At 46.7% G+C, this 26,947-nt stretch overlaps 1 protein-coding gene across 3 annotated transcripts in view; it reads left to right on the top strand.

The window, feature by feature from the left end:
• Positions 1-26,947, top strand: part of BBS9 (Bardet-Biedl syndrome 9) — a 1,968,820-nt gene that overhangs the window by 1,827,272 nt on the left and 114,601 nt on the right. For all 3 annotated transcript variants that reach the window (XM_078688232.1, XM_078688235.1, XM_078688233.1), the window contains one exon: positions 17,460-17,570. In XM_078688232.1, the coding sequence (XP_078544358.1) occupies positions 17,460-17,570 (111 nt within the window). The remainder of the gene's footprint in view (positions 1-17,459; positions 17,571-26,947) is intronic.

Genomic DNA, 26,947 nt, shown 5'->3' with positions numbered 1-26,947 from the left:
CCTTCAGTATGCTCGACCTCTCCCCCTGCTCTATTATACGGGGGTGGCCTGTCTGTCAATAATCTGTTTATTAGGCTGTCCTCTGTTTCGCTCTCATCATCTTCTTCTAGGGGGCTTTTATTTACGGGCACCTCTAACACTGGGTACAGTTTATTTACTTCCATGTTATGCACTCTCCATCTTTTAGCATCCGCATCCCACCTGGCATCCTGCACTGCCCTTACCGATCGTTTCACCCTTTCTTGTCGTCTGTTCATATTCTTTTCATGCGCTGCCCTAATCCATGCTTCAAGGGCTTCAAACTGGGTCGGTCTAGGCAAGGGTCTCATTGAGGTCATGACTGATTTTAATCGATGTAACACCTCTAATCTGAACGTCCCGTACTTCGGGAACGTCAGTTCCTCATTTCCTTCAGTAATCTTACTCCACTCTGATATCCAAAGGATCGTATGCAGCCCAACATTCACTGCCATGTAACGAGCTGGCGTACCCTCCGGCGGGGCTTCTTCCCCTTCATACGATCCCCGCTTCTCTTTTTTAAACACCGCTCTCAGCCATTTAAAACACTTCATAATTATGCGCACAATATCCAGCCTCGCTACTCTGTTTACTTCCTGATGACAATCCACCAATCCTGTCGCGGCTTTGCTAGCTTGGCCTATCGCAGCGCGGTCTTTCTCCGGTCGGCCAATCACGTCGCGACACTTTCTGACGTCTTTTCTAGCTGGCCTATCACGGCGCGGTCTTTCTTCGGTCAGCCAATCACTGCGCGACACTACCTGACGTCACTTTTCTCCGCTTCGCAGCAGCACCCCTCCTTTCTCAACTCGTCTCCCGGTCATGCATGCGTCCCATTCATACACCGAAAAATGACTACTTCCGACCAAGCGGTCACTTCCCTCGACTGTACGTCCACAGTCTATATGTAATTGTCAACACAACTGACGAAATGTCTATCGTCTCTCTGATAGGTTGCTTACACACACAGTAACCTCCGACCAGCGTCCGTTACTCACGCACTCACTCTTACGTTCCCCCTATCTCGGTCTTTCGGGTGATCAATGGTACCTCATGACCCCCTTCACACTATTTGACAATTACTCTGGGTGTCCGATACACCCGAACCACTTAAGCTCTCCTTGAACTTAAGATTTCCACCGGTTGCGCGCGCTCACAACCTGTTCCACAGTCACTCTACAGACATTCAACTCCGCCAGACATTACAACATAGATACAATACAAAAACACCGCAATCTAACACGCATGACCCTTTATACTCACTCTCGACCGATACTGCTGCTTTTTCTGTCTCACGTCATCCGGATCTTCTTCGGCGGGCGGTTCTTCCGATCATCGATTTCTAGGGGCCTTGGGGTAAGCTAACCTGGCCTAGGTCACCGTCCTCAAGAAGGCAACCATCCTCTATAGCTACCAACTGGAAGGGCGAGATTTTGATCGATACCTTATCACTATTGATCCAAACCTCGATCTGGTCGACTGAACCTTTATTGCCTGTCTTTGAGGAAAAAAGTGCACCTCTCTGCAAGTTAGTTCACCCAATAAAGGACTCTGCTCCCAAAGATCACAAACAACTTCTAGCTTTCAAAAGTTTATTGTAAAGATATGATAAGCTGCAAATACAGGCATCTCAGAATGAGATTCACGAGATACACAGGTCCAACTACATACATGTGCTCTCTGAAAGCCCTCAGACGAGCAACGGAAATCACTAACACAAGTTCTAAGAATAATAAAGCTATCAGCATTGACGCATATCTCTCCTTCATTTAAGTTGGAGGAAAACGCACAGGTTAGGCTGTCCCTACCCTGCTCTAGATGGTATCCCTACTTAACCAAATCCCAACCTAACGAAGGTGTCAGCAGTGAATGACCCCCAAGGGAAGTCACTCACTCTAAGTCTCTTGGTGAAAACCTATAGTTCTCCAGTCATGACCCCTCTCTGCCTATCCATCCGCTCTCTAAAGGGTCCTCAGGTATCTGCTCTAACTCCACCCAGGGGTGCTGTCCCTAATACAAAACAGTCAACAACATTTGAGACGCCCCTCGTGAGACGCCTCTCACGTGGTGTAGCTTCTGGCTTTTTCCATGCTGCTTTGTATTGGGCCTCGTACGTTGGAGTTGACCTTGCTTCTCAGACTCTTCTCCGGCCCGCTGATACCCCTTAAACATTCCGGAACCCTCCTCCATGTCTGGGCCGTCTACTGAACAGACCTCTATTCATTCATTTATAATTGGATCCCCCCTTTTCCTTTGCAGACAGATATCTGCAGCCAAGAACCCAACTCTCATAGACTTCCAAAAAGGCTTGCAACATTTCTCAGCCCAGACATGTACGTATAAATCAATGTTTAAAATAATTCAGGCCCACAGCATTTCTCATAATGATTCTAGCATTCAACTTCTTCATTAATTAAAGCATGTTAATACTCTTATTCTATTATTCAGTAAACACATCTATAAATCATGGCCCATTAATGCAATGGCCAAAACATTATTTCAATCTATGTCGTGAAAAGAAACACTTTCTAGCTTTGGCCCTGAGGCCTACCACATTCTGCGTTTTACCACATGCCATCTTACATTTTAGCAGCTACACGACATGAATTCAGGAATAATCCCATCTAATAAAATCATATAGTGTCACACATTTCTGTATTAGTTCCACTTCTACTTAAATCTCTACATTAGCTATACATTCAGAATATAATTTCAGATACTATTAGCACTCATGGCATTTCTCCTCATGATTTATGCTTACTACAGGTAAGTGTGATGCACTCATACATTTAGGTCAGTTTGCGCTCTCTCAGATGCACAGGGACCTGCTAGGCTCCATGGCCCTCGCTAAGTACATTCAGGGTTTATTTTCGTTCCTCTCTGATCTCATCACTTACTGAACAAGAGTGGCGTAATATGATACAACACATAGTCAGGACGAGCGAAGACCGGCTACAGAAAACCCAAAAAGGATTCTTTCCGTCCCTTGTGTGATGAAGATTTCAAGCACACTGTTTGTGAATCATCACAACCTGTAAAATGGCCCACAATGACACACACAATCTGTAACTGATAATCCATGTCAGACTGTTGCTAGCCAAAGGATAACGCAGTTCCAAGTTCTGCACTCACAGGAGCTGTTGTCACTTCATCAAGTATCTTTAATGTAGCATCCCTCGTTCTGTGATTGTCATCATGTGAGTACACAATACACAATGCTAAGCTACACGAACGGCAGCGCCAATCAGTTTTCGCACGCAAAAACATTTTAGGTCCAGTGCCAAAATTATTTTGCATGCCTGAGCTCCACCCCCACTTTAGGTCTGGCTTTAACCAAGACCTTTTGATTTAACTAAAATAACATGATTTGTATTATAGACTTACAGGGGCTTTTAGCCAGGCTTCTTCATCCATTGATGGGTTATTGTGTAATTCACATTTTTCTTCGACCCACTACAGCATATAGCATGGGTGTAATAATAAAATGAATAGTCCAGCAGAGGTCGTTTTCATGTAGGTTTATTTTAGTTGTAAGTTGTACAAAGGAAGAGCCCCACCAGGAGCAGCCTCTATGCTGCTCAGGCCGTCACCAACTGACTCAGGCACTCCAACATTCCACACTCCAACATTCTCACACACAGTCAACCAGGCTGAGACGCATACTACAAAATCTCCTTCCTTTACAATGAGAAGGAAGGAACTCTCAAGAGGCATAATAAAAGTTTCAAGAAATAAATGAGGTGAAAGTATCTTGAAACATGGCATGAAACAATAATATTGAAACATGGCATAAAATTGAAGGTGGGAAATATGAAATACAGATGGAAAAGGAATACGTGGGTAGGGAGTAACAGGAAAGACAGGAAGCACAAAAGACTCACTCATGCCCCATCCCCTTTCTCCCAAAAACACAACCGGCACACTCCAACACCACAAGCAAAAAACCAACCTAGGTACAGGGATCATGCATGCTGGCCAGGCGAAACACGAAGAAAGTACAAGGGTGCCAGCAACAAGGTGAAGAAGAGAACAAATCAATGAAGGAGAGAACAAAGCAATGAAGTAAAGAGAACAGTAAACGGATGGAAGAAAGCCACAGAAATTAACAGCGAAATGATGGCTGTCGATAACACAAGCAGTATAATTGGGGGAAAGTCCCCAGAACACAGCAAATAACAAGATGTTGAGCTCACAGAGGTAGGAAAGAGGTGTAAATGGAGAGCTGAGCTATACCATAGAACTTCCCAAGAGCGGGTTGGGGTGAAAGGTGTGGTTAAGCACCACACAAAGAATGCAAAGTGTAGGAAAAACAACATTGGAAATGGCAGAAAATACCACATGGTAAAATGCAATATGTAGGAACAGTACAACAAGGTGTGGTGGAAAATACCACACGGTACAATGTAATATGTAGACTAGGTGTGGTGGAAGAAACCACATGGTACAATGCAAAATATAAAAATAGTAGAACTAGGTATGGTGCAAAATACCACACGGTACAATGCAATATGTAGAAACAGAAGATGTGGTGACGCAAAACACGACATTATGCGACATGAAAGCAGACGTGGAAAAATCACATGAAACTATGCAACGTAAAAGCAAGAACCACACAAAACAAGGAAAAATGCAGGAACTGCAGTTGTGGGGAACCACCACTCGAAAGAATGCAACATGCGCAACAGGTAAATCAGTTTGGGGACGCTCCACATGAAACAGATGTGGGGACGTACCACATGAAACAATAACATTTGGTGTAAACAGTAAAATTTGGTGGGTGGAGGATACCAAAACGATGGAATGGATTTCGCAGGAACAGCAGAACTTGGTGTGGTGGCAGATACCACACTATAGAATGCATTTTGTAGGAACAGCTGAAATAAGTGTGTTGTAAAACACGACATGTAAACAAGTAAAACACAGGAACTGTAGAAATAGGTGTGGAGACATGCCACACAGCACAACGTACAGCAACCCAATGCAGAGAAATAATTATAAAAGCTTTGCATAACATCATAAACGATAATTATCCATGAAAAAGAATAATGAAAAACACAGCACACAACCATCGCAGCACTGAAATACTATGTGCAAAGCAACTGTATGTAGGAGCAAGGCATGTACTCAGGTAAGTATAAATTGCCAGAACATCAGCTCTTACATAGAAACTTGTAAAAATGAAACAAGAAAACAATGGAGGAGAATTACAGTCAATGTAAATTGCAGGTTGACGGAGAGTTAACTCCTTGCAGCAGGCAAAATTGACGCACAAGAAAGCTGAAGCAACGACTCACCCGAGGCAAGTAAGCTTATTGTGCAGTCACAGTTAAATGGAGGATAGCGGCACAAAGGAGAACCTTGGAGTTGTTGGAGACACAACATTGAAACCTTGCTGGGAACTTCTTCCAGAGGACTTAAAAGAACAAATAAGGCGGTAGACAACAATAAATCACAGTGCAGAATGGTGCAAATTGTTGGTGCATGACAGTACGATTTTCCTGTGCTCTGCGATCGAGTGTGGCCTCCAAAGAGATACAACACAAACCACGTGAAAAACAATCAGAGAACTTGGCTTGATAGACACAAGAATACACACTTGTTGTTTGTGGCATTGATCAACCACAAGATGGCGGCACGCGCTGTGGCATTAAGCCTGGTGGCACACAGCGTGTGCGTGCATGCCAGCAACCAGAAGCAGCACAGAGCTTGGAAGGAACGAACGGCCACATGCATCAAACGATTTTGGAGTCGCAAACGGTGCGAATCGGAAAATTCGGCCGTTTGCGATTCCAAAATCACTTTTTGGTATGCATGAAACATTTTTTCTTAAACCGCATTTTTTGCATTCCCTAAAAATGCGATTGCATTTAAGGAATCGCATTTGTGCGATTCCTTAAATGCAATGCATGAATGTTTTCAAAATTGCGAATTCTGAAATAGGAGGAGCAAATTAACACGAGGTTGACCCTCGTGTTAATTTGCGAAATCTTTCAAAAATGCTCAAATAAGCATTTTTGAAAGTGTCATGTTACACACACACATGTCCTTTGGACATGTGTGTGTGAAACTTGCACTTAAAAAAACATTTCAAGGGTGCAGGGGGGGCGTCCTTTGGACCCCCCTCAGCACCCTTGAAATGCATTAACAAATTGCGATTCGCAAAAAGAAAATTGCAAAAAGTTAATGCCTTCCCATTGATTAAACCTTACATTACAACTGTCAAATTGTAAAGGGGCTACCAGAGAAAAATAATGTAATGTAAAGATTTCACTTCACACAAGCGCACTCGAACACCAATGGCCTGACTTCCCCGCATTTAGCCTCCATATGATGCAACACTCAGCATGATGATAAGGCTGCGTGTAGCAGCAATAATAAGTGCCTAAAACAGACCCAAGCTGGCATAATATTGCGCATAAGCCTTACCGGTGCAGTACACAACCAGATCAAAATCGATGTCGGCAGAGTTCGGAATGAAGTCAATAGAGACTTGAAAGTACGTGTAAAAGGAGGTTGCCACTCCACACAACTGGGCAACTTGGCAGGCAAAAACAAAATGAGGCAGGAACTTGAAAGCCATGGTTCAAGGCAAATAGATGGTCCTTTAGTAAAGAAGCGCTTGACAGTTGTACATCAGCAGGGCAGGGAGCACTGAAAAGTTGTTGTAGAGTAGTGGCAGGTCAAAGGAAATCAAAAACTGAAGGCAGGCAGCAAGGCAGATCCAACTGGAAAAAAAGTTGTCTTTTCTGTTATGGATGTCCATAAAGCAGCACAGGACCGTGGCACTTCAGCAACCCGGTCAGCAGAATACAGCATAGACTTGCACACAGCAGGTCAGCAGGTCAGCAGACAGGAACTGGGAGGCAGCAGGACCTGTAGGTAGGAACTGGCACACTTCAGTTGTGGGCGACCGATGGCAACGTCACTGGTGGGGCTCATAGTGCCAGGTTTCTTTAGTACGCCCATTACAAATTCAACACGGCGCTTTACCTTGAAGTAGTTTAAGCTTTGTTGGAAGGTAGCACAGGCAGGTTCTTCCAAAACGTCGCCAAATGTAATAATAAAATGAGTAGTCCAGCAGAGGTAATTTTCATGTAGGTTTATTTTAGGCATAAGTTGTACAAAGAAAGAGCCCCGCCAGGAGCAGCCTCTATGCTGCTCAGCCTGTCACCAAACGACTCAAGCACTCCAACATTCTCACACAAGTCATCCAGGCTGAGAAGCATACTACAATGGGGCAATGGTTCAACCCACTGCAGCCTTTCTCTAACTTCACTTTGAGTAACTTTCTGTCATTTCACAGAGAGCACATCCACACACAAAGTACTTCCCTTAAGTGCAGGAGGCTGCTATGACAATGTGTGCTTGTCACACTAAAATACTTTTGCTTTTAGCCAAAGTATTTCCTTTATTTTAGATTGATTAAGGTCTGGCAAATTCCCCAACTAAACAAATGAAATACAAAATAATCATTTGCAAAGCCAAGTCTGACATCCAATGCCTGTTTATCTATGCAGTGGGAGTTTAACAGGGGCAAAGCCAAATGAACTAAAATATTGTGACCTGATACAAACATGGGGTTAGTGGAATATCGTGCTGCAACTATGTATGGATATATGTGGTATTTGTATAGCATGAGCAGAGTCGAAATATATATAGTCACCTTGTGTTTGGAATGGTAGCTGGTTTCTAAGAACGACCACTTACTGTTACTATATTGTGATTTTCTAATGTGTCATGTACAATTTCTGTGAAATTGTACTGGTAAGTGGCTTACCTCACCTGAACTTTGTACTGAATAGTCAGCAATGAGAACAAATCTTTGAGAGGGAAGACCGTGCTAAACGAATTTTGTGCTTTAGTATGTTTGGCATCATGCTAAAGGGCTTTTTATTAGGCAGTGGAATGATCAACATGCAACTTTTCATAAACATGGGGATGCATATTTATTTTCCATTTTCACTATACAGTGCTACGGATTTTCACACTGCACTGCCAGACTTTAAAGTAGTGGCAGCTTGCATCAATGGGGAGTGGTGGGGCTGGCAAATGAGTGATGGGTAAAAATAAAATAATAAAAACCCCTTTATCTTCGACATGTCTTCCTCCTCACTGGATCCCGGTGTTCGGTGCGGTTCCCAGCCAACTACCTTAACCAATCCTGGCGCTGAAGTCATGCTATTAACCCTGCACACTTTGAACTGTACTGCCCAGGCAGCCCACCCTCCTCCCTGCTGCTGCCACTCAGCAAGCTCCGCCCCGTCTTGACCCTCGGTTCGGGACTGGTGATTGAAAAATAAAATGGTAATAAATTAACTTTTAAAATTTTATTTTTCATCTCTGGGGCTTTTGGGGGCATTTTAGTTGCCGGGTGACACTCCTCCCCTCTCACGGAGGAGCCGCCCCGGGGTTAATAGGGGCCCTGCCTTCTGCCATCTCTATCATTCCTTTCCCTCCGCTGAGGTGGCTGCAAACCAGCACGAGTACCATACATGAGTTGCTGGTCTCTGTCCAGTTCTCAATATGCAGCTTTCATGTCGTTAAAACGGTAGCAATCCATGTGTAAAAATAGAGGCTCATTCTGAGTCTTGCGCTAAATCTGAAATCGGGCGCAGATTATGTTTGGGACTGATCTTCTTATCAGTCAGGTGCCAACTGCATCTTGTCCAGGGTTTTTACCCACCGAAGTCCTTCAGATGTTACTTGTGGGGATTTGTGTAGGATAAATAGTTGGCAAAATGGAATCACATTTAGTTTTACTTATTGTTAAAAACCGGCATTTTTCTCCATTACAAATTTGTACTCCAGCTGTAAAACCCTAGGGTAATGCCATGACAGTGCAGTAACAATATTTCCTAAGAAGGTCGGAAGAGAAATAAACTTCAAAAATCTATTTTGCTAAAACAGTCTGGAAATATACACAAACAAAATCTTGAATTTCCAAGAATATCCCATTAAAAACGACTACTTACACTGATATCCACTTTTAAGCACTTGGCCCCATATATAATAGGACCGGAGTAGGAATAGAAAATAAAGAGCACTAGCTAGATTTCGGAATTAAATGCATTTCAACTTTTTTGGGTGGATGTTTTTTTAAGCATGAAACTTTGGCGATACATATGTTCCCTTGTATCCTTGCAGTCGGTTTTCATATGAAACCTAAAAACAGCATCAAAGTTTGTACTTTTTGCCACTCTTAGCAGTGCCAAATGAGAGGCCCGCCATTGAATGATCATGGAGACTGGACAAGTTTACCCACCACACTTGGCAGTAGACTCATTAAGATTACGCTGATGAGGTTGCAGCTGAGCGAGTGTAACCTTAGATGCCAATATATATTTGAGACCTCAAGGTCAATAGTTCAAATCTTGGCAGCGTTGACAATACTTTATCCTTCAAAAGTCAATAAATTGAGCACCATTGTTCATTTAATGTCTTTATTCGGGTATATAGGAAATAATAATAAAACAATAATAAAATACGGAGAAATTCAAGTACTAGCATTAACAAACGGTGTGCAAAGAGAAGGTAAAATGTACAGAAAACAACAAAATGCAAAAGATTGAGGAGAAGCCTCTTCACATAGGCAGGTCACAACAGGGTCTGAATCAAATTGCCACTGGGAGAAATTTATTCCAAATGACCGGACCCCCCAGCCTCCAGAAATCTCATTAAAAGTGACCTCTCCCATGAATTAGATACTCATAAGATGTACTGTTTAATATCACCTATGGTCTGGATTTGGGCGCATTCGATTATCATTGATTAAAAAAAATGATTTCCCTTCTCTGTGGGATAAGGTGAAGGCCCTGAATTGATTTTGATCCATTGTATCTCACTCTTCTTAATATTTGAGGCATTAGTATATAAATAGGGTATCCCCAATAAGTCAGCAATGTACGTAATGTACGTAATATGTTTAAGCCATAGTATGGACTGTCTCTGGTCGTATGCCATGCAATACAGTATAATCTTGCGGTTAAGTGATGTGTGAGGATTCATTCTCCCATATGGAAAGTCAAAGTAACATAGATGCAAAGGCAATAAAATCAGCCACATGGGGGGGCGTGGCCAAGACGGCGATCATGGCGGACGCAGCTTGAGTGAGCTCCGTCCCGCCGTCACCTTATCCTCCTGCTATCCTGCGTCGCCCTGACCGATCTGCACCCTACTTTGTGTGGCGGAGAGCGGCTTCCGCGGGGATCCCCCGACAGTGATTTCGGAGTCCCGGCGGCCCGGGATCAGTGATTTACGGCGGCTGGGAGCCCGCCGGGCGACGAGGCCTGCATCGCAAACCACAGCCGGGCCCTCCGCTGCAGTGCGGCCCGACCGGAAGTAGCTGGGTGCCGGGTGGCGCCGGCCGGAAGTGCCGCCTCGCCCACGACACACTGCGCAACGCTGCGGAGCGGCGGAGAAGATTGGGCAGCCATCCGGAGCGAGGGCGGACGCGGCGGCTGGGGGAGAGAGCAGTCGGAGCGCACACGGAGCTCGAGGTGGGGGTAAGGAGCCGTGGTGCTGCGGGGGAGGGGACGTGTCTGCCCCATTCGGCGGCGGTCTCGAGCCGCGGGGCACAATACTACTGCCAAGGCGGACGGGCGAGCGCTCTGCCAGCTCTCCTGCCTGCTTCCACCTTCATTGAAGCGTGCCCCTGCCGGACACTGGCGCCAGACACCTAGGGCGCGCTCGGCGGTTGCCTCGGACCGCGGCGAGGGCTGAGGAGACCCCCTCCCCCCCCATCCCGGACTATTGCAGGCCGCCAACCCAACTCGAGGTGGGGGTAAGGAGCTCGAAGTGGGGGTAAGGAGCCGTGGTGCTGCGGGGGAGGGGACGTGTCTGCCCCATTCGGCGGCGGTCTCGAGCCGCGGGGCACAATACTACTGCCAGGGCGGACGGGCGAGCGCTCTGCCAGCTCTCCTGCCTGCTTCCACCTTCATTGAAGCGTGCCCCTGCCGGACACTGGCGCCAGACACCTAGGGCGCGCTCGGCGGTTGCCTCGGACCGCGGCGAGGAATGAGGAGACCCCCTCCCCCTCCCCCCCCCCTCCCGGACTATTGCAGGCCGCCAACCCAGCCGGCAGGCCCACTTTTGGCACCTGAGAGCGTGGTGCGGACTCTGGGGCGCCCCAGTCAGACCATTCCGAGGGGTGGGCGACCCCCATCGACCGCGTGCACCGTGGTGCAGCGCCTCTCCGACCACTAATAGGGTGGTGATCAGCAGTCACTTCATCACAGCGTGCGCCACGCTCGATCGCCGACGGGGCCACAATATACTTGGGCGGCCTCGGGGACACTTGCTGCCTGCGACTACTCCTTCAGCCGGGGGTGCCCCTAGTCTGTCAGCCCCCCTCACCCGGGGTCATCACTCCGCCGGCAACATGACGAGAGGGGGCAACAGCGGGAATGCCCCCAAACAGGGACCGATGGACAAGTTCGCGGGCCCCAGTGGAGGTGCTGGGGCGTCCGGAGGACCCAAGGGCTCTGGGCCGGACAACGCGGCGTTGATGGCAGCGATCACACAAGCGAGGGACATGCTCGACGTGAAAATCGGAGCAGTTGGGGCCGATGTGACCTTGCTCAGACAGGATCTGCGCAACGCAGTGGCACGAATCACCGAAACAGAAACCCGTATCACTGAAGTTGAAGACGACGTGGTGAATCTCAAAAAGAGAGTTGCTGCCATGGAAGGGATACAGAAGGGACTGGCACTGCGGGTGGAGGACGCGGAAGGGAGAGCCAGACGGAATAACCTACGCTTTATAGGCTTCCCGGAGAACTGCGAGAAAGGAAATATGGAGGCCTTCCTGACCCAGTGGCTGGAGGGGTGGCTCCCCCCGGACTCCCTGTCGCGCTGCTTTGTGGTGGAGAGGGCACATCGGGCACTGCTTCCCAAACCGCCCACTGGGGCTCGCCCTCGCTCGGTGATAGCCAAACTGCTCAACTATCATGACCGAGATGTTATCCTACGGCAAGCCCGCGCCCGGGACCCACTGATGTTTGAAAATCATAAGATCCTTGTGTTCCCGGATTACACTAAACTAGTTCAGCAGCAGAGACAGTCATTCACTGCGGCAAAAGCACGGCTGCGGGAACTCAAGATTCCTTACGCTCTACTATTTCCGGCTCGCCTGCGCGTGGTCTTCCAATCTCGCACTCAGTTTTTCAACTCCCCGGAAGAAGTGTTTGAGTGGACGGACGAGACGGTGCGAGTCAAGGTGAACACCCCCCCTCGGAGGGGCTCAGACTCGTCAACCACCGAAAGACCCCCGAGAACGCCCAGACGATCGCGCAGTAAGAGTAACTGGAGGTCGCGCTCTCAAAAGCGCCCGCCTCCGAGTGATGCCACGGCGGACTCTCCGGAGGAAACGGCTTCTTCTCCTTCGAAATCCTGAGACCCCCACGCTTGTACTGGTGCATACCGTGGAACTACAGGGTTGGTGAGACGCCTTGGTGGCCGGAGCAAGCCGCTCCTCTTCGACATGCCACGTACTGATTGACTTCATGACTTCCTGTTCATGGGTGGACGGTTGGTCGGGAGACGCTCGTGCGAGAGCGGGCCTACTCCCGGAGTTCATTCCCAGGTGTTGAGTGGGAAGTAGTTGGGCACTTTGTGGGTAGTTGGGTGGGATCCATTGGTGCAGTGGGTCTTGGGCCTCCCGTTGGAGGGCTGAGATTGCCTGCATCGCGACAGGTACTTCAATGTTGCTGAGGTATGGGGTGGGGGGTTGGAGGGGAGGTTGTTGGTGTGGTTGGGGTCTGGGGAAAGTTTGCAGGGGGAGGGGCGGGGGTTTGGGGGTTCCGGGGATGGTGGGGAGGGAAGTTGGGAAGAGCCTTAGCACGGTGTACATGGGAACCTGGAGACGACTGAGCATGTGTGTGTGGCCTCAGTGGCCCGACGATTTCGGAATCTGGATGATTGATGGCGGCTGAAGTACTGGGGACGAGCCCCCCGCTGGCCTCAATGCGAATTTTGAGCTGGAATGTGCGAGGGATGCTCGACAAAATTAAACGAAGTGCAGTTCTACGTCTGGGGAAGACTGAAAGAGCGGATGTGTTGCTCCTTCAGGAGACACACCTCTTGGGCACCAAGGTTCTGAGCCTACGCAGATACGGGTATGATCAGGTGTTCCATGCTGGGTTTACACGAGGGTCCAGAGGAGTTGCAATTCTCATACACCGGAGGGTCTCCTACACACATGAAACACAATGGCTGGACGTGCATGGTCGGTATGTCTTTGTTAAGGGGAGTCTGGGGAGTGAGCCGGTGGTTTTCGGGAGTGTGTATGCTCCACCCCCACTCCAAGATGCCCTGATTGAACGGCTGTTCGGGGTATGGACGACTCTTCCGCATGTGTTGACAGTAGTGGGTGGTGATTGGAACGATGTGATGGATGGGAGACTTGACCGCTGTAGGCCTGGGGGTGGTCAATTGTCAGATGCCTCTACGAGGCTGAGTAGGATGGCGCAGGGGATGGGATGGATTGACACTTGGCGCCACCAGCATGCATGTGATCGTGAATATACATTTGTCTCTGCGGTCCACAAATCCTTTTCGCGCTTGGACTACCTATTCGTCCCGCAACCCTGGTTGGGCAGAATCGACTCCACCTCCATACTTCCGAGGGGCCTGTCGGATCACTCCCCGGTCGCCCTGACGTTGAGCCTCGGTGTGCGGCGACAACCGTTTCGCTGGCGCCTCTCTGTGTGGCACTTGCAGCGCCACGACTATCAATCGCACATGAGGGAGGCTATCTTGCACTACTGGTCAGAGAATGAGGACCCGAGTATAGATGCCATGACCCTGTGGGAGGCCCTCAAGCCAGTCCTTCGGGGCGTGGACATTGCGTGGTGCGCTGCGAATCGTAGGGCCCGCAGGCAGGAGGTGGAGGAGGCGGCCGACCGGGTGCGGAACCAGGAGACCAGATGTCTCACGGGGGAGGATGGAGTGGCCGTGGACCGGCTCCTGCACCTCCAGCAGTCATACACCTCGCTATTGTTAGACGAAGCCCGACAGGCCTGGCTCGCTACGCAGAGCAGAATCTATCAATGGGGGGACAAGTCTAGCACAATGCTATATAGGCTATGTCAAAGCACTTATCAAGCCCAGCCCCTGCCGGGTCTCCGAGATGCCGCGGGCGGCCCTATCTCGGCCCCTGAGGTCCTGGCCCGGATGTTTGCTCAATACTACGAGACCCAGTATGCCCCCCGAGAATCTCTCCCAGCGGAAGAGATTGACAGATTTCTCGCAGACCTTCCACCCCGGGCGCTCTCGGATGAGGCGAGGGCCCGCCTAGACCTCCCACTGTCGGCAGAGGAGCTTGGGGAAGCTCTGGGTGGCCTGAACACGGGCAAGGCCCCTGGGCCCAATGGGTTCCCCTGCGAATTTATGAAGTTGTTCCATCTCCAATTGGGGATGCGCTATAGGAAGGCACTGGAGGCGGCTCGGGAGCTTGGCAGATTGCCAGCGGACTGGCGACACGCTGAGATTGTAGTTTTCTGCAAACCGGGAAGGCCCCAAGACAGCCCGGACTCTTATCGGCCGATCTCTTTGCTGAACTTTGAAGCAAAAATATTGGCTAAGGCGTTGGTGAACCGTCTTCTCCCTTACATCACGGACCTGATCCATGCCGACCAGGCAGGCTTCATGCCTCACAGGGCTACAAGACACAACATACGTCGCGCTCACCTGGTGGTGGAGGCGGCACGAGCAGCGGGCATCCCCGCGGCCCTCCTGCTGGCGGACATGGACCGGGCCTTCGATTCCCTGAGTTGGTCATACCTCCGAGCCCTCCTCCTCCGGCTCAATCTGGGCCCACGTTTCCTGTCGTACATTCATCTGCTATATACGGACCTGACGGCGACGGTCAGAATAGCGGGAGCCACCTCTGACACATTCCTCATCGGTCGTGGCACCCGACAGGGATGCCCTCTCTCACCTTACCTGTTCGCCCTGGCTATGGAACCGCTTGCGGCCTGGGTGAGGATGGATGCCCAATTGCGTGGTGTGGAGTGGGTGGGGGGCCCGTCTGACAGGATTGCGCTATATGCGGACGACGTCCTGTTCTTCCTTACGGACCTCAATAAATCGGGGCCGAGGGTCCTTGAAATAATGCGCGTTTTCGGTGAAGTGTCGGGCCTCCGGCTCAATCCGCAGAAGTCGAAGCTGTGGGTCCTGGGCGACAGGGGGACTTTGGGTCCCTGGGCCTCGGTCCTTCAGGAGGCGGCGGGAGGCCTTAAATATCTTGGTGTCTTTCTAACTGATGTGCAGGGAGTGTCATGGTCCCGTAATGTAGTGCCTGTTTGGGACAGGATCCGCTCAGATATGCTGATGTGGTCCAGGATGCCTCTAAATGTCTATGGCCGTTCGGCCATTTTTAAGATGGTGGCCCTACCCCGAATCTTGTACCAATTGCAGAACTACCCGTACCCAATTCCGCAGCAATGGTTTCGTCAGGTGAACTCGGCTCTGGGTCGGTTCCTATGGGCCGGTGGAGCGATAAGAGTGGCGCTCCGCACCTGCTTCCTGTCGACCTACTGTGGGGGACTGGCCGCATCTGATGTCCAGTCCTACTATCAGGCATCGCACCTACTTGTTCTTAACGAATGGTGGTACGGGGATCGCACTGACCCGACCTATGCCCTAGAGAGGTATATGATGGACCCACACACGCTCCATACTATTTTATACTCGGCGACTATCCGGAAGAGACTTCCGAGGGCCACGCAAGTAATCTTCAAAGTGTGGCGCGATGCGCTCCGCCGCATGGGATGGTGGAACACGCTCACGGGCGAAACTCCTTTATGGCATAATGGGAGACTGCCCGGCCTGGCTGCGCTCCGGGGCTTTGAGGGCTGGGATGCCATAGGCATTTCGGCGCTGGGCCACGTCCTGAAGGGCACAGTCCTCAAATCGTTCCAGATGTTGCAAGATGAATTCGATATGCACCGGTCCCAGTTCTTCAGGTACCTACAGCTCCGCCACGCCCTGACCCCCGCACTAGCGGACTTGTCGTCCTTGCCGGAGTTTAGTCCCCTGGAAGCAAAAGTCTTTATGGGGGAATTGGAATCAAAAAAAAATCTCAACCATCTATCAAACATTAGTTACGCATTGTTCCCCCTCTCTTGATAAGTTGCGGGCGGTCTGGGAGAGCGATCTGGGAGACTTGGAGGAGGAGGACTGGAGAGAAGCCCTGGAGGCCCCTAAGGGAGCAGCGATAGCGGTGCGCCTGCGCTTTATTCAATTTAAATACCTGCACAGGGCATACTACACGAGGGAACGATTGTGGAAGGCGGGGCTGATAGCCTCCCCGGATTGTTTGAGGTGTGGCAGTGAGGTAGGCTCCTTCTTACATACAGTATGGGGATGTGCACGGCTGCAGAGGTTTTGGACCGGTGTGTGGGAATGCTTGGAGGAAGTGTTGGCATGGGAGCTCCCTCGCACGCCGCAACTGGGCCTGCTCCACGTTATGGAGAAAGTGGGGGGTAATCTGTATAAACGACACTTGCTCCTTCTGGGTCTTACAATAGCCAAACGAGATATAGCCCAAGCCTGGAAAGCCCCCAAGGCTCCGTTGGTGGGGGTGTGGAAGCGGGGCATGGACTTTAGCATGGGATTGGAACGCCCGATCTTTGAGGCCAGAGGCTGCCCCAAGAAACATTATAGGATTTGGAAGAAATGGGCTGATTATAGGGGCCTATTGCTGGACCCCCAGCGCCACAAGCCTCTGATATAGATCACGTCTATACTACCCTCATGTGAACTGTCCACTTGTCGCTACCATGCTGCTTTGGCTCCTGTTTCTGGACAATATGAACACCGTGCAGGGAGGGGGGTGGGACCCGGGTGGGGATGCGGGGAGGGGGGTGTTGGATAATTTTGACTGAATTTCTTGAACGCTGTTGCTCTTCTATGCTCACTGTCTTTCTGCAATCTTGGAAGCAGTGTTTCTTTTGTATTCTGTCAACTGCCATAACACTAATAAAATTTGTTCTGAAAAAAAAAAAATCAGCCACATAACCCATCCCCAATTTCTCGTGTACCATAAAAGTGGGAAAATACGTGTAACTCCCAAAAAAACACCTGCAAAAACGATTTTGTTCAGCTTGGTTGTGTTTGGCTTGACAGTAACCCCACAACCCTGCACCAAAGGTTAAGACTGGTAAACATACGCATTTGTACACTTCCTATATGACTTCACAGGCTTTTTTCCTTTGTTAGCTGCAAAATTTATCAACATACCAATAGATTGCGTGACCTTAACATTCTTGTGAGAACACCATTTAAATTGGCAGCAGTTGCTTCAGTTATTCGCAGTACTACAAAACTCACTGTGTGGAAAAAGTTATGTCAAAATGTACGAATGCACATACATAGGAGAAAAGTTGTTTTGTTGTAATCGAGAACATATGTTTATCTACTGTACTTTTATATATTTCCATTAGGCGGGTGTGCTACCATCCCAGAATCTGACCAGGAAGAACGAGTCGGAGAGCTGGATCCTCTGGAAATGTTTTCGAACCAGAGGCAACTCGCCAGGAAGAATATCAATACAGGTGGGTGGACATAAATTGTGCTTGGGTAGTATATGGCGCCACTGTGACTAAGGTATTGGGTTTGTCGACTGCCATCTCCTGGTATGTAAGGAGCCTGCAGGCCCAAAAGTAGAGCTATTAATGAGCATGACTGATTTTTCAAAGTAGTGCAGACCTCCTAGCAAAGCACACATGGGGCCTATTCAAAAAGTTAACATTATGCATGAGTAAATCTACATGTGTACGTTTTTTCTTACACTCCTGTGTAACTTTGCTACTTTTGCCTTTTCACCATTTCAAGTGTAAAGTTACTGAAAAGTGTAAATGTGTGTACCCCCTCTCTGATTTAGGGGGTGGAGTCATTAAAAACAACAAATACGACCGTAAGCTATTACTAATAGTGATTTTATGCCCTTATTTGTCATTTTGCACACTTGTGGGAGACCTGTGCAATCAGGGCAGAGATCTTCATATGGTGAAGTGCAGGAAAAAGTTTGAAAGTGTGTTAAACTTAAAAAAATTAATACATTTTTTGATTTAAATGTTAATCGTAATTCATGTTATATATGTATTTTATAAGTTGACTACTATAGTAAAATGTTACAGCATTAGAAAAGACATTTACTTTTCTTTATATAATATATAAAATTAAAATGCAACTATTTATCTGAAGTTTAATGAAAACATCCTACCTAAAATTAAAAAACAAAATTATTTACAGTAATTGAAAGTGATGTATAAAATTAGCAGTAATTGAATTCTTTTTATTATTTAGAATTTTCACTTTAAATATTTTGATATTTTTGTTTTCTTTTTGGATTATTTGTTAACATGAAATAAAATGTATTTATATGTTTAAATTAAATAGGGTATGTAATTTCATTTATTTTAACACTAGTTTCTATTGGGATTCTTTTTATGTCCCTACCTCCATTATTCTCTATGGAAGGGTGTTGCAACACCAATGATTTGCCAGGCTTTGGTGCTAAACTTACTCCAGCTCTAACCTGGAGTACATTTAGAGCAGTTTTGGGTCCTTTTTGGCTATAATAACAATAGAAGGGCAGTTTGTGAATTTCAATACGCTTACTCTTTTGTGGGTGGGCTTGTTTGCCTTCCAGTCGCTCGCTTAACCCCTTCTTACTCTTAATTAACCCTTTCGCTTCAGTGGTAATAGTTTCCCATTTTCCAGACCGTCCCTTCTATCCCTCTCCCATTTACTACTAAAACGTTTGCTTACATGTGTGAAGATTTCCGCAGTCAGCCGGATATCTCTGCACATAACAGATAGGAGAGGATAAGGCACAGAGCTTCACCGTAAGGTATGTGAATAGCGTTTAGTAGTACTCTTGCAGTACTACTAAACATACTACAAAATCTAGTTTGTGAATAGGCCCCTAAGTTTGAAAGGACAGTCACTTCTGTGGCGCCCTCGGGTAAATATCATACTATGAATTTCTTGGCCCTTTTTCTTGCTTCTTAAGCTGAATTGAAAGGGGCAGGTGGCTTGGTGTGAAGACATCTAGAGAATTTTGTGTTTTTTATTGTACTGGGGAATTCATCTTCTCCACATATCAATATCGAAAACAAGACTCAGGTAAGGTGTTCAAGGCATTTTAATAACTGTGGGCACCCAGACTTCCTGGGATCTGCTGTCCTAGCCCACGAACTTCACTAGACACTCATTCATGTTATCTGGACACAAATACAGATCAAGCACAAGTGAATTAAGCGGGAGACATTTCCAGACAATATTGTCTTTAACTTGTACTTTATACATAAAACTTTTCAATGAATTTGTCAATCAACACTTTAACTTTAATACTTTACTCACCAATGATTTCTGGATCCAGTCTGACACCTGGGGATAATTCTATGGTAAGGAATCTTTAGCTAGATAGAGTCTCTACCAGATAAGGCGGTGCCAAAGTTAAGTAACTTATTCATCAACACTCTCTCAGTAAGATAACTTCCACAAGTTTCGGAACCATGCACTCTGTGCAGAAAATAAGCTAAATTCCTACTTGACTCTTTGTCACACTGTAATTGTAATTACCAGGCATTAATATTCTGTGTTTCCTATAACTGATGATTCATCCATCACTAAAAACATTATTTTTTCATGCATAATCACATGTAACATTATCTTGACATGAGAATTCTTTCTGTTCTGGCACAGTGTTAAACCGTGTGTTTAATTGCAACAACCCTTAAAGTCTTTATTAATGCTCAAAGTTAAATATTCAAAATAGTTCAAGGTTTGTTTCCTGAATAGGACTTGATTTTTAAAATACTCTCTACTCACAAATGTCCACCAAAAGAAAATCCTGACTTTTCATAGTAAGGTTCTTTCTGCAGCAATCATGCTTGCCTAGCAAGAATGTAATGAAAGATGAACAAAGGTATAAACAATAATTCAAGATCACGGCTGCTGTCTCCAACCAATGTGAGAGTTCAGGGTCCATTTGTAAATGTAATTCATACTTAGGGTGCTGTTGCATAGTGAATTCTCCAGACAAGTGGAGTCTCATACCAGACAGCTCCAAAATAATACCAGCCAATCTTTCTCTTAAATGGGTCAATACGAGCAGGTTAAGAGTATTGCTACCTCATGTCTGCCAAACTGTAATGAGTAAGCCTTAACTCCTAACATGTCTGCTTTCGGAACTTAGCATATCCAAGTGCTCCACACATTCAACACAAACTCAATGGAGCAGGTTACTCTAGCACACAAAGAAAACATGCATACATAATAAAGATATAGGGCCGGATGTATCATGGGTTTTCCCGTTTGCTAATGGGAAAAAGCCTTTTGGGATGTATGATTTCAAAAGGCCATCGCAAAATAAGGAATCGCAAAATTAGCAATTCCCCATTTTGCGAATGCATTTAAGGAATCACAAATTGCGATTCCTTAAATGCAATTTTGGAAGCGCCCAAAATTTGCGATCTGGCCTTAAGGAATCGCAAATTACCACCAACTTCAAGTTGGTGGTAATTTGCGATTTCCTAGAAAAATTAACTTTTTTGCATTTTACTGAGTGCCATGTGGCGAACATACATGCCCTAAAGCGCCACATGTCCACAAATGCATATTTCAGGGGTGCAACAGGGTGTCCTTTTGGCACCCTTGCACCCTTGAAATTGCATTCGCAATTTGCGGCTACCTATTGGGTACTCGCAAATTGCGAATGTCTTCCCATTCATTCCTATGGGCCTCAAGGCCCATAGGAATGAATGGGAAGGTATCCTTGCGGTTTGCAGCTAAGCAATATGTAGGAATCACAATTATTTTTGCGAAACCTACAAACATTGCATTTTGCAAGTCCATAATAGCGAATCGGTAAAATTCGCTATTAAGGACTCGCAAAATACAATGATGATACATCTGCCCCATAGGGTATTGACAAAGACTGAAGAGCCTTTGAGAGGATATTCATCTGCTTTAAGCCAACAATGGGTCTCACATCATGACTTAACCATGCTTTAGGCAAAAGCTTGGATCATAGTTACAGCTCTCCCACTATCACTAAAGCATATGACCACAGCAGGGTCATCAGCAGCACTGCTTATTGGCTAACAACACAAGCTCAACTGGAAAAACCAACTAAATATGCCATTTAATTGATCTCAACCACTGTTTTCTAGAAGCATCCAACTTCCTTAAGCATCCAAAGCAATAAAGATGTGAATAAATCACAACGTTTTAATCAGCCTGATACCCCCACAGGCACAGATGCAATCACATTTCTTGACATACTCATTTGGAACTCATCCCCCAATCTTATCTTGATCTTCAACACACGGATACCCTATATTATAAACTAAGCCAAAAAGGGGTGAGGTGTCCATTGTATACGCTGCAAACCTGGATTGTAAGGAGCTACCCAACTCCTTCTACCCTTCCTTTAAAAACCACAACAAAAACTCAACCAACTCCTTTATCACTTTAGGCCCAAAGTTCCAGTGAATAAAACTTCCTATACTTGAATGATTTCCTCAAGCTAGCCCTACATCTCAAGATCATAGCACAAACAAACCGAAAATGAATGAATTACTGTACGATGTCTATAGCGCAAGCAGGCGCTCAAGACTGAGCATTCCAGCGCTGAAGACTGGTAAGTAACTGTTTAGAGATGGTAAATTAAATAATTGGGGGGTCCTAGTAAGACGAAGTTGCCATTATCTAAAATTAAAGTTTTGATGGCACAGTTTGGAGTTAAGTGGGTAGCAATTGGAATGAACTCAAAGATTTTTTCTCAGAGCTTTCAAGAGTGAAAAGCAAGTGGTGGAATCTGTGTTAACATGAGCAAAGTGGGAGCAATGGGAATCAATCTTGATACCAAGATTTCTAGCTGTAGTGGATGAAACGGGGAGAAAATCTCTTCAGGCCACCAGGCTGGAGACCATGATGAGGAGGATTGCCTGAAAAGCAGGATCTCCATCTTATCCCCATTAAATATGAGGCAGCAAAAGTACCATCCAGTGTGCTACTAAGAGAGACAGTCTTTGAAATTGTGGTGAAGCCTCAAGAACTGTTCAGAGAAACTCACGATCAGGCTGGGTGTTATCAGCATAAGACACAATTTGGATGCCAAAGGACTGGACAAGCTTAGCCAGTGGCTTCATGTGAATGTTGAAGAGTGTCTGACTGAATGCGGAGCCCTGTGGACAACATACGGGTGTTTATGACAGGGGGCTGGAAAGGGGAGAGTGATACCCTTTGTGAGGAGTTAGAAAGGGAAAATTCAATTCCAAGGGGCTTCACAGATCTCTATATTGGCCACATTGTTAATCAGAACTGAATGTGCCACAATGGCAAAGGCCTCAGAGAGATCTAGTAATAAAAAAGGGTGGCAGAGTGACCCTTATTAAGAAGAGAATGTATAGAATTTGCAGTCGTTATCAGGGCAGTCTCTTTGCTATGATTTGTACTAAAGCTGTATTGTATGTCATCGAGTAGGATATTGGTCTCTAACTAGTTCAAAAGCTATTGGTTAATTTCCTTGTCAAGATTTTTGATCAGCAAAAGCAGCAATGTGATGGGCCTGTAGTCAAAGAAAAAAGTAGGATCATCCAAGTGCTTTGGTTCTCTGTGTTTGTTTTTAGCAGCTGGTCTACAAAAGCTATTTCCCAGGGGGAGACACTGAGTAAGTGAGGATAACTGAATTGATAAGCTATCTAAGTATGGGGCCAATGATGGCTGCAGGGCAAGTGTCAGTCAGAAAACCTGATTTACAAGTGTAGAAAGTGTCCAAAAAACTGCTACAGAAAGGTGTAATTTGGATTGGGTTATGTCAGAGATTGGGACAGCAGGAAAGTTTCATGTAAATTACTAATTTTGTCCCAAAAAAGTATATCTGATTGAGACTTTTAGCTGCAGACTCCTTGCCTTTGAATTTCCCAGCCAGCAGGCTGGATCCGGAAACTTTTGCTGAGCAAGTGCACAGACATCAGTTCTTTCCTCTCTGCGCCAGTTAAGCGCCAATCTGGGAATAGCTACCCCTTTGTCGTTTTTTTACAGAATTTTTTTCCCGATGTCGGTTACTGACCCTCATCTCATATGCCAACGGTGTCTCGAGTGCAACCATGATCCAACGCTGTGCTCGGACTGTCGGGTCATGGCTCCTAAGACCTTGAGGGAGCAGGCTTTGAAGCTCTTTGCGGCCCGATTACTGACACCATCGAGCAAGGCTCCGCGAATGTCCCAGTCCCGATCGAGGAAGAGGAGATTGCGGGACCGCTCCTGGAGCACCAAGTCCTCTTCATCCCACTCAAGCACATTGGACACTCGGGAAAGAGGCACAAAAAGAAGAAATAGTCCAAGCAGACTTCGTCTTCACCTTGAATGTCGTCCTTTGACGACGGAGGTAAGGAGCACTGACGCTCTAGGCACAGTTCTGCGGTGCCGGAGCCAGGTTCGACTTCACATCTCTCCCCTTTTCTAGGAGTCGGAGCGACCCCTGCTCAGATTAAAGAGTTTTTTGGGGCCATGCACCATGTAATTTAGCGGACCGACCCCTCTGGTAGGTCTTTAGGCCCTGTGGGGTTGGGACGGGCCCTGTCGGATTCAATGCCATTAGCTCCAGCCACGGCGCCTGTGGGGCCTCAGGGATCCTATCCCAGATCTGGGTTGATGCTGGTTGTGCCACCGCGACCTCCTATGCCGTCAGACCTGAAGTCGGTGCCTGCGGCGCCGCCGGTGCCCGGAGTGCCGCCAGTACCAGCCCCATCCCCGACAACACGAAGTCGGAACAACGTCGATTGAACCAAGAGGTTCTATATTGCTCCCTGAGGAATGGGAGGGGTCTATGGATCCTCTGGATCACCAAGGTGACTCTGCAGAGCAGTTGGACTGGTATGGGGAACTTGGGGAGGCCAGTGGACTGGACACTACTCCAGATACAGGTATGCTCTTTCCCTGCCAACTATGGCTACGAAGGAGGGGGCATCTTATGCCATGGTGTTATAGAGGGCAGCTGAGGTCCTTGGACTGGAGCTGCCCTCGGTTGAGGTCAGGACTAATCTCCTGACCAAAGTTCTTCAGCCTGGGGCTTCCCCCTTTGCCCTTTAATGAAGCACTTACTGATGTCCTTCTAGGCACAGGGTCCAAGCCTAGCACAGGGGCTCCTATGAGTAGGACAATCGCATGCCACCATCTCCCAGTTCCGGGCGACCTAAAGTTCCTCAGCCAACACCCCACCCCAGATGCGGTTGTGCAGTCCTTTACGTCCCAGGGTGCGTTCCCTTCTGCCCATCTGGATGGGGAATCCAAGAGGCTGGATTCATTTGGGAAGAAAATGTTTTCTTCTCCCAGCCTGGCATTGTGGCCAGTGAATACTGTGTCCTTATTGGGCTGTTTCTCCCTTTAGGAGACGGTTGCATAAGTGCTGCCACAAGACCCAGAGGACGCCCTGGCTGTGCTCTCTCAAACTCTTAAGGACGGGAGAGATGCTGCAAAATTCTCCATCAGGTCTGGCCTCTTGTGTATGTTTATGTATATGGGTAAAACATTGACAAATTGGCAAAAAAATTACATCAGATTTTGTCCAAAGTAAAGAAAAAAATGTATTTATTGGTGCGATGAGGATTGCTACCGGCATTAGCCGTGCCGCAATATCATTTTATCTGACAATAGATTACTCCATGTTTTCTCTTTGTCTACTCCCTTCTCTGTTTATTTTATCAGTGTGTGACTACTGGGGAGTGTCTCCCTATTCTGACGAGTAATAGCTCGAACCACCCTGAGCTCAGGGTAAGTGTATGTTATACAAGTTTGTATGAGAACATACACCTAAGCATGTTCACAAGGAGTGTGTTTTAGGAATGGTTTTGCAGGTATTTTGCATTTGACTCACTATTTCACCAGGATTGGTTCAACAGAGATTTGAATGTGGTTTTCTGTTGTTTGTATCCGACAAACAAGAAGAATGTGTTTTAGTGTCTACTTAGTCTGGGTGAGTGGCCTACCTCTACAAGTAAAAAGTCTCTTACGACTCTTTATGTCTTCCTGTTTTCCCAGTTTCTCTTCCACAGGTTTATCTCTTACGGATTAGATCTGGAAAGGTGAGAGCATTAGGCCTCACTTTACTACATGGAATGAATGTGTAGTTAGGCAGGGATCATAGGAGCCCTGACGAAGGCCAGAGACCCGAATGGGCTTTGCAAATGGCTGAAACATGTTGGCATAATTACACAGGTGGATGAGTCATTAAATCTCATCCTATATCTGAAACTGTGAGTGATTTTAATTATATCTGAAGTACCACAATAAAGGCCAAACTCCTGGGTATACCTCAAGGTATTTTTTATCTTCACTTGGATTCCTGTTATTATCCAATATTCACTTATCTAAGAACTCCCGGCAATGGAGTTCACCACGATGGTACTTACCTACCATTGTGTTGAAAATCGCCTATGATGAAGCATGCCATGATAATTGTGGGTGAGACAATTTCTCCCAAATCTTTTGTCGACGCAGGTGGAGTACTCCCCATACTATTTTTCAGTGTCCTGGCCATTCTTAGTGTTCTTATGTTAAGATGTGAAGGACATGACCAGGTCATGTTCCTCTATCTCTAGTTGTGAATACATGGGCTACCATGCCTGTACCACTACAAAAAAAATAGTTATAGTTAAAATAATAGAGTGAAATTTAAAATCATAAAATAAACATAATAGATTCCTTAGAGACAGGTGAGATAATGGAGCCAGGCATCTACAGCAAAAGACTAAAAGGAATATAAAGTTCACAAAATGCAGAAATGATGCAAATTAAAGTCAGAATTGAGGGGAATAACCACCTCTAAACTGCATTAGACCTTTTAAAACATAAGTTGGCCTTGGCTCCAGCCAATTAGCATTCAGCACGCCCCACCAACCTGTTCACTTTTTTATTTGTTATTTTATCGCACTCTGGAAACTGGCATTATTATGGTTTAGATACAGCTATGGTCTGACTATCCCCTAATCTCCTTTCAATGCCCAAGCATGGTATAATGTCAGGCCCCACAGCAGAATGAAACACATACCATTCCAGCTAGACAACTTGAATATATTCACTGGGGTTCAAAAAGACCTATACAGCAGCTGAAATAAATCCTTCACACACCTGTGATCTATTAACCCTAGATGCCCAGTATCAGAACATATCTACAGATTGAGAAGAAATCAAGTAAATGGTACAACAAATAACCAGCAGAATTAAATAGACCGGGGGGGGGGGGCATTTTATGGTCAACAAGCAAGCTGTTGCATGGATGGGGTGGCAGAGGCACTGCTGCTTTTATCCCTTCCGTGGTGAGTTTACTGCCTACTTACCTGTCTTTTTCACGTGAAGCAGCTTTCGCATCCATGGCAGAAACTGATTTTTTGGGAAACTATGCATCATGTAATTTCCAAAGCAGGGGTCTTTCTTCAGAAGTGGGTGTCATTTAAATACTTCTTCAGTCTGGGACCAACATCTATTGCAAGGGGAATCTAGACAGAAAACATGTTGTCAGATGAGACCTTGGGGAATTATGTGAAGTACATTTTCCAACTTCAAACCGCAGTTAGACTGAAGACCCATAAGGAGAAACAAAACTATGCTGCTGAAAGTCTGGCTTAGTCAGAGGTGGTTGATAGTGCCCTAGAGTGGGTCTGGTGCTTACTTATAAAACAAAGTGAGAGGTTTGCACTGGGTCAGTGAAATCATCCACAGAAAGGATGTCATTGCAGAGTACCCCAGCAAACATCCCCTTCACGTTTTTTAGAGTTTTATATAGCGTGAACTAGACCTGAGAAATGGGTTTTCAGAGCGCTTTACGTGAGCACAAGTCTTGTTACAGATGGGCACATTCATTTTTGATAGGCTTGGGAGATTAAGTTATTTGCCCAGAATCACAGGATGTTGAGCA

Source organism: Lissotriton helveticus, chromosome 4_1 (genome assembly GCF_964261635.1).
Source record: "Lissotriton helveticus chromosome 4_1, aLisHel1.1, whole genome shotgun sequence".
Taxonomy (NCBI): Eukaryota; Metazoa; Chordata; class Amphibia; order Caudata; family Salamandridae; genus Lissotriton; species Lissotriton helveticus.
The sequence above is the reverse complement of the archived record's forward strand: the minus strand, read 5'-3'. Positions and strand labels throughout refer to the sequence as shown.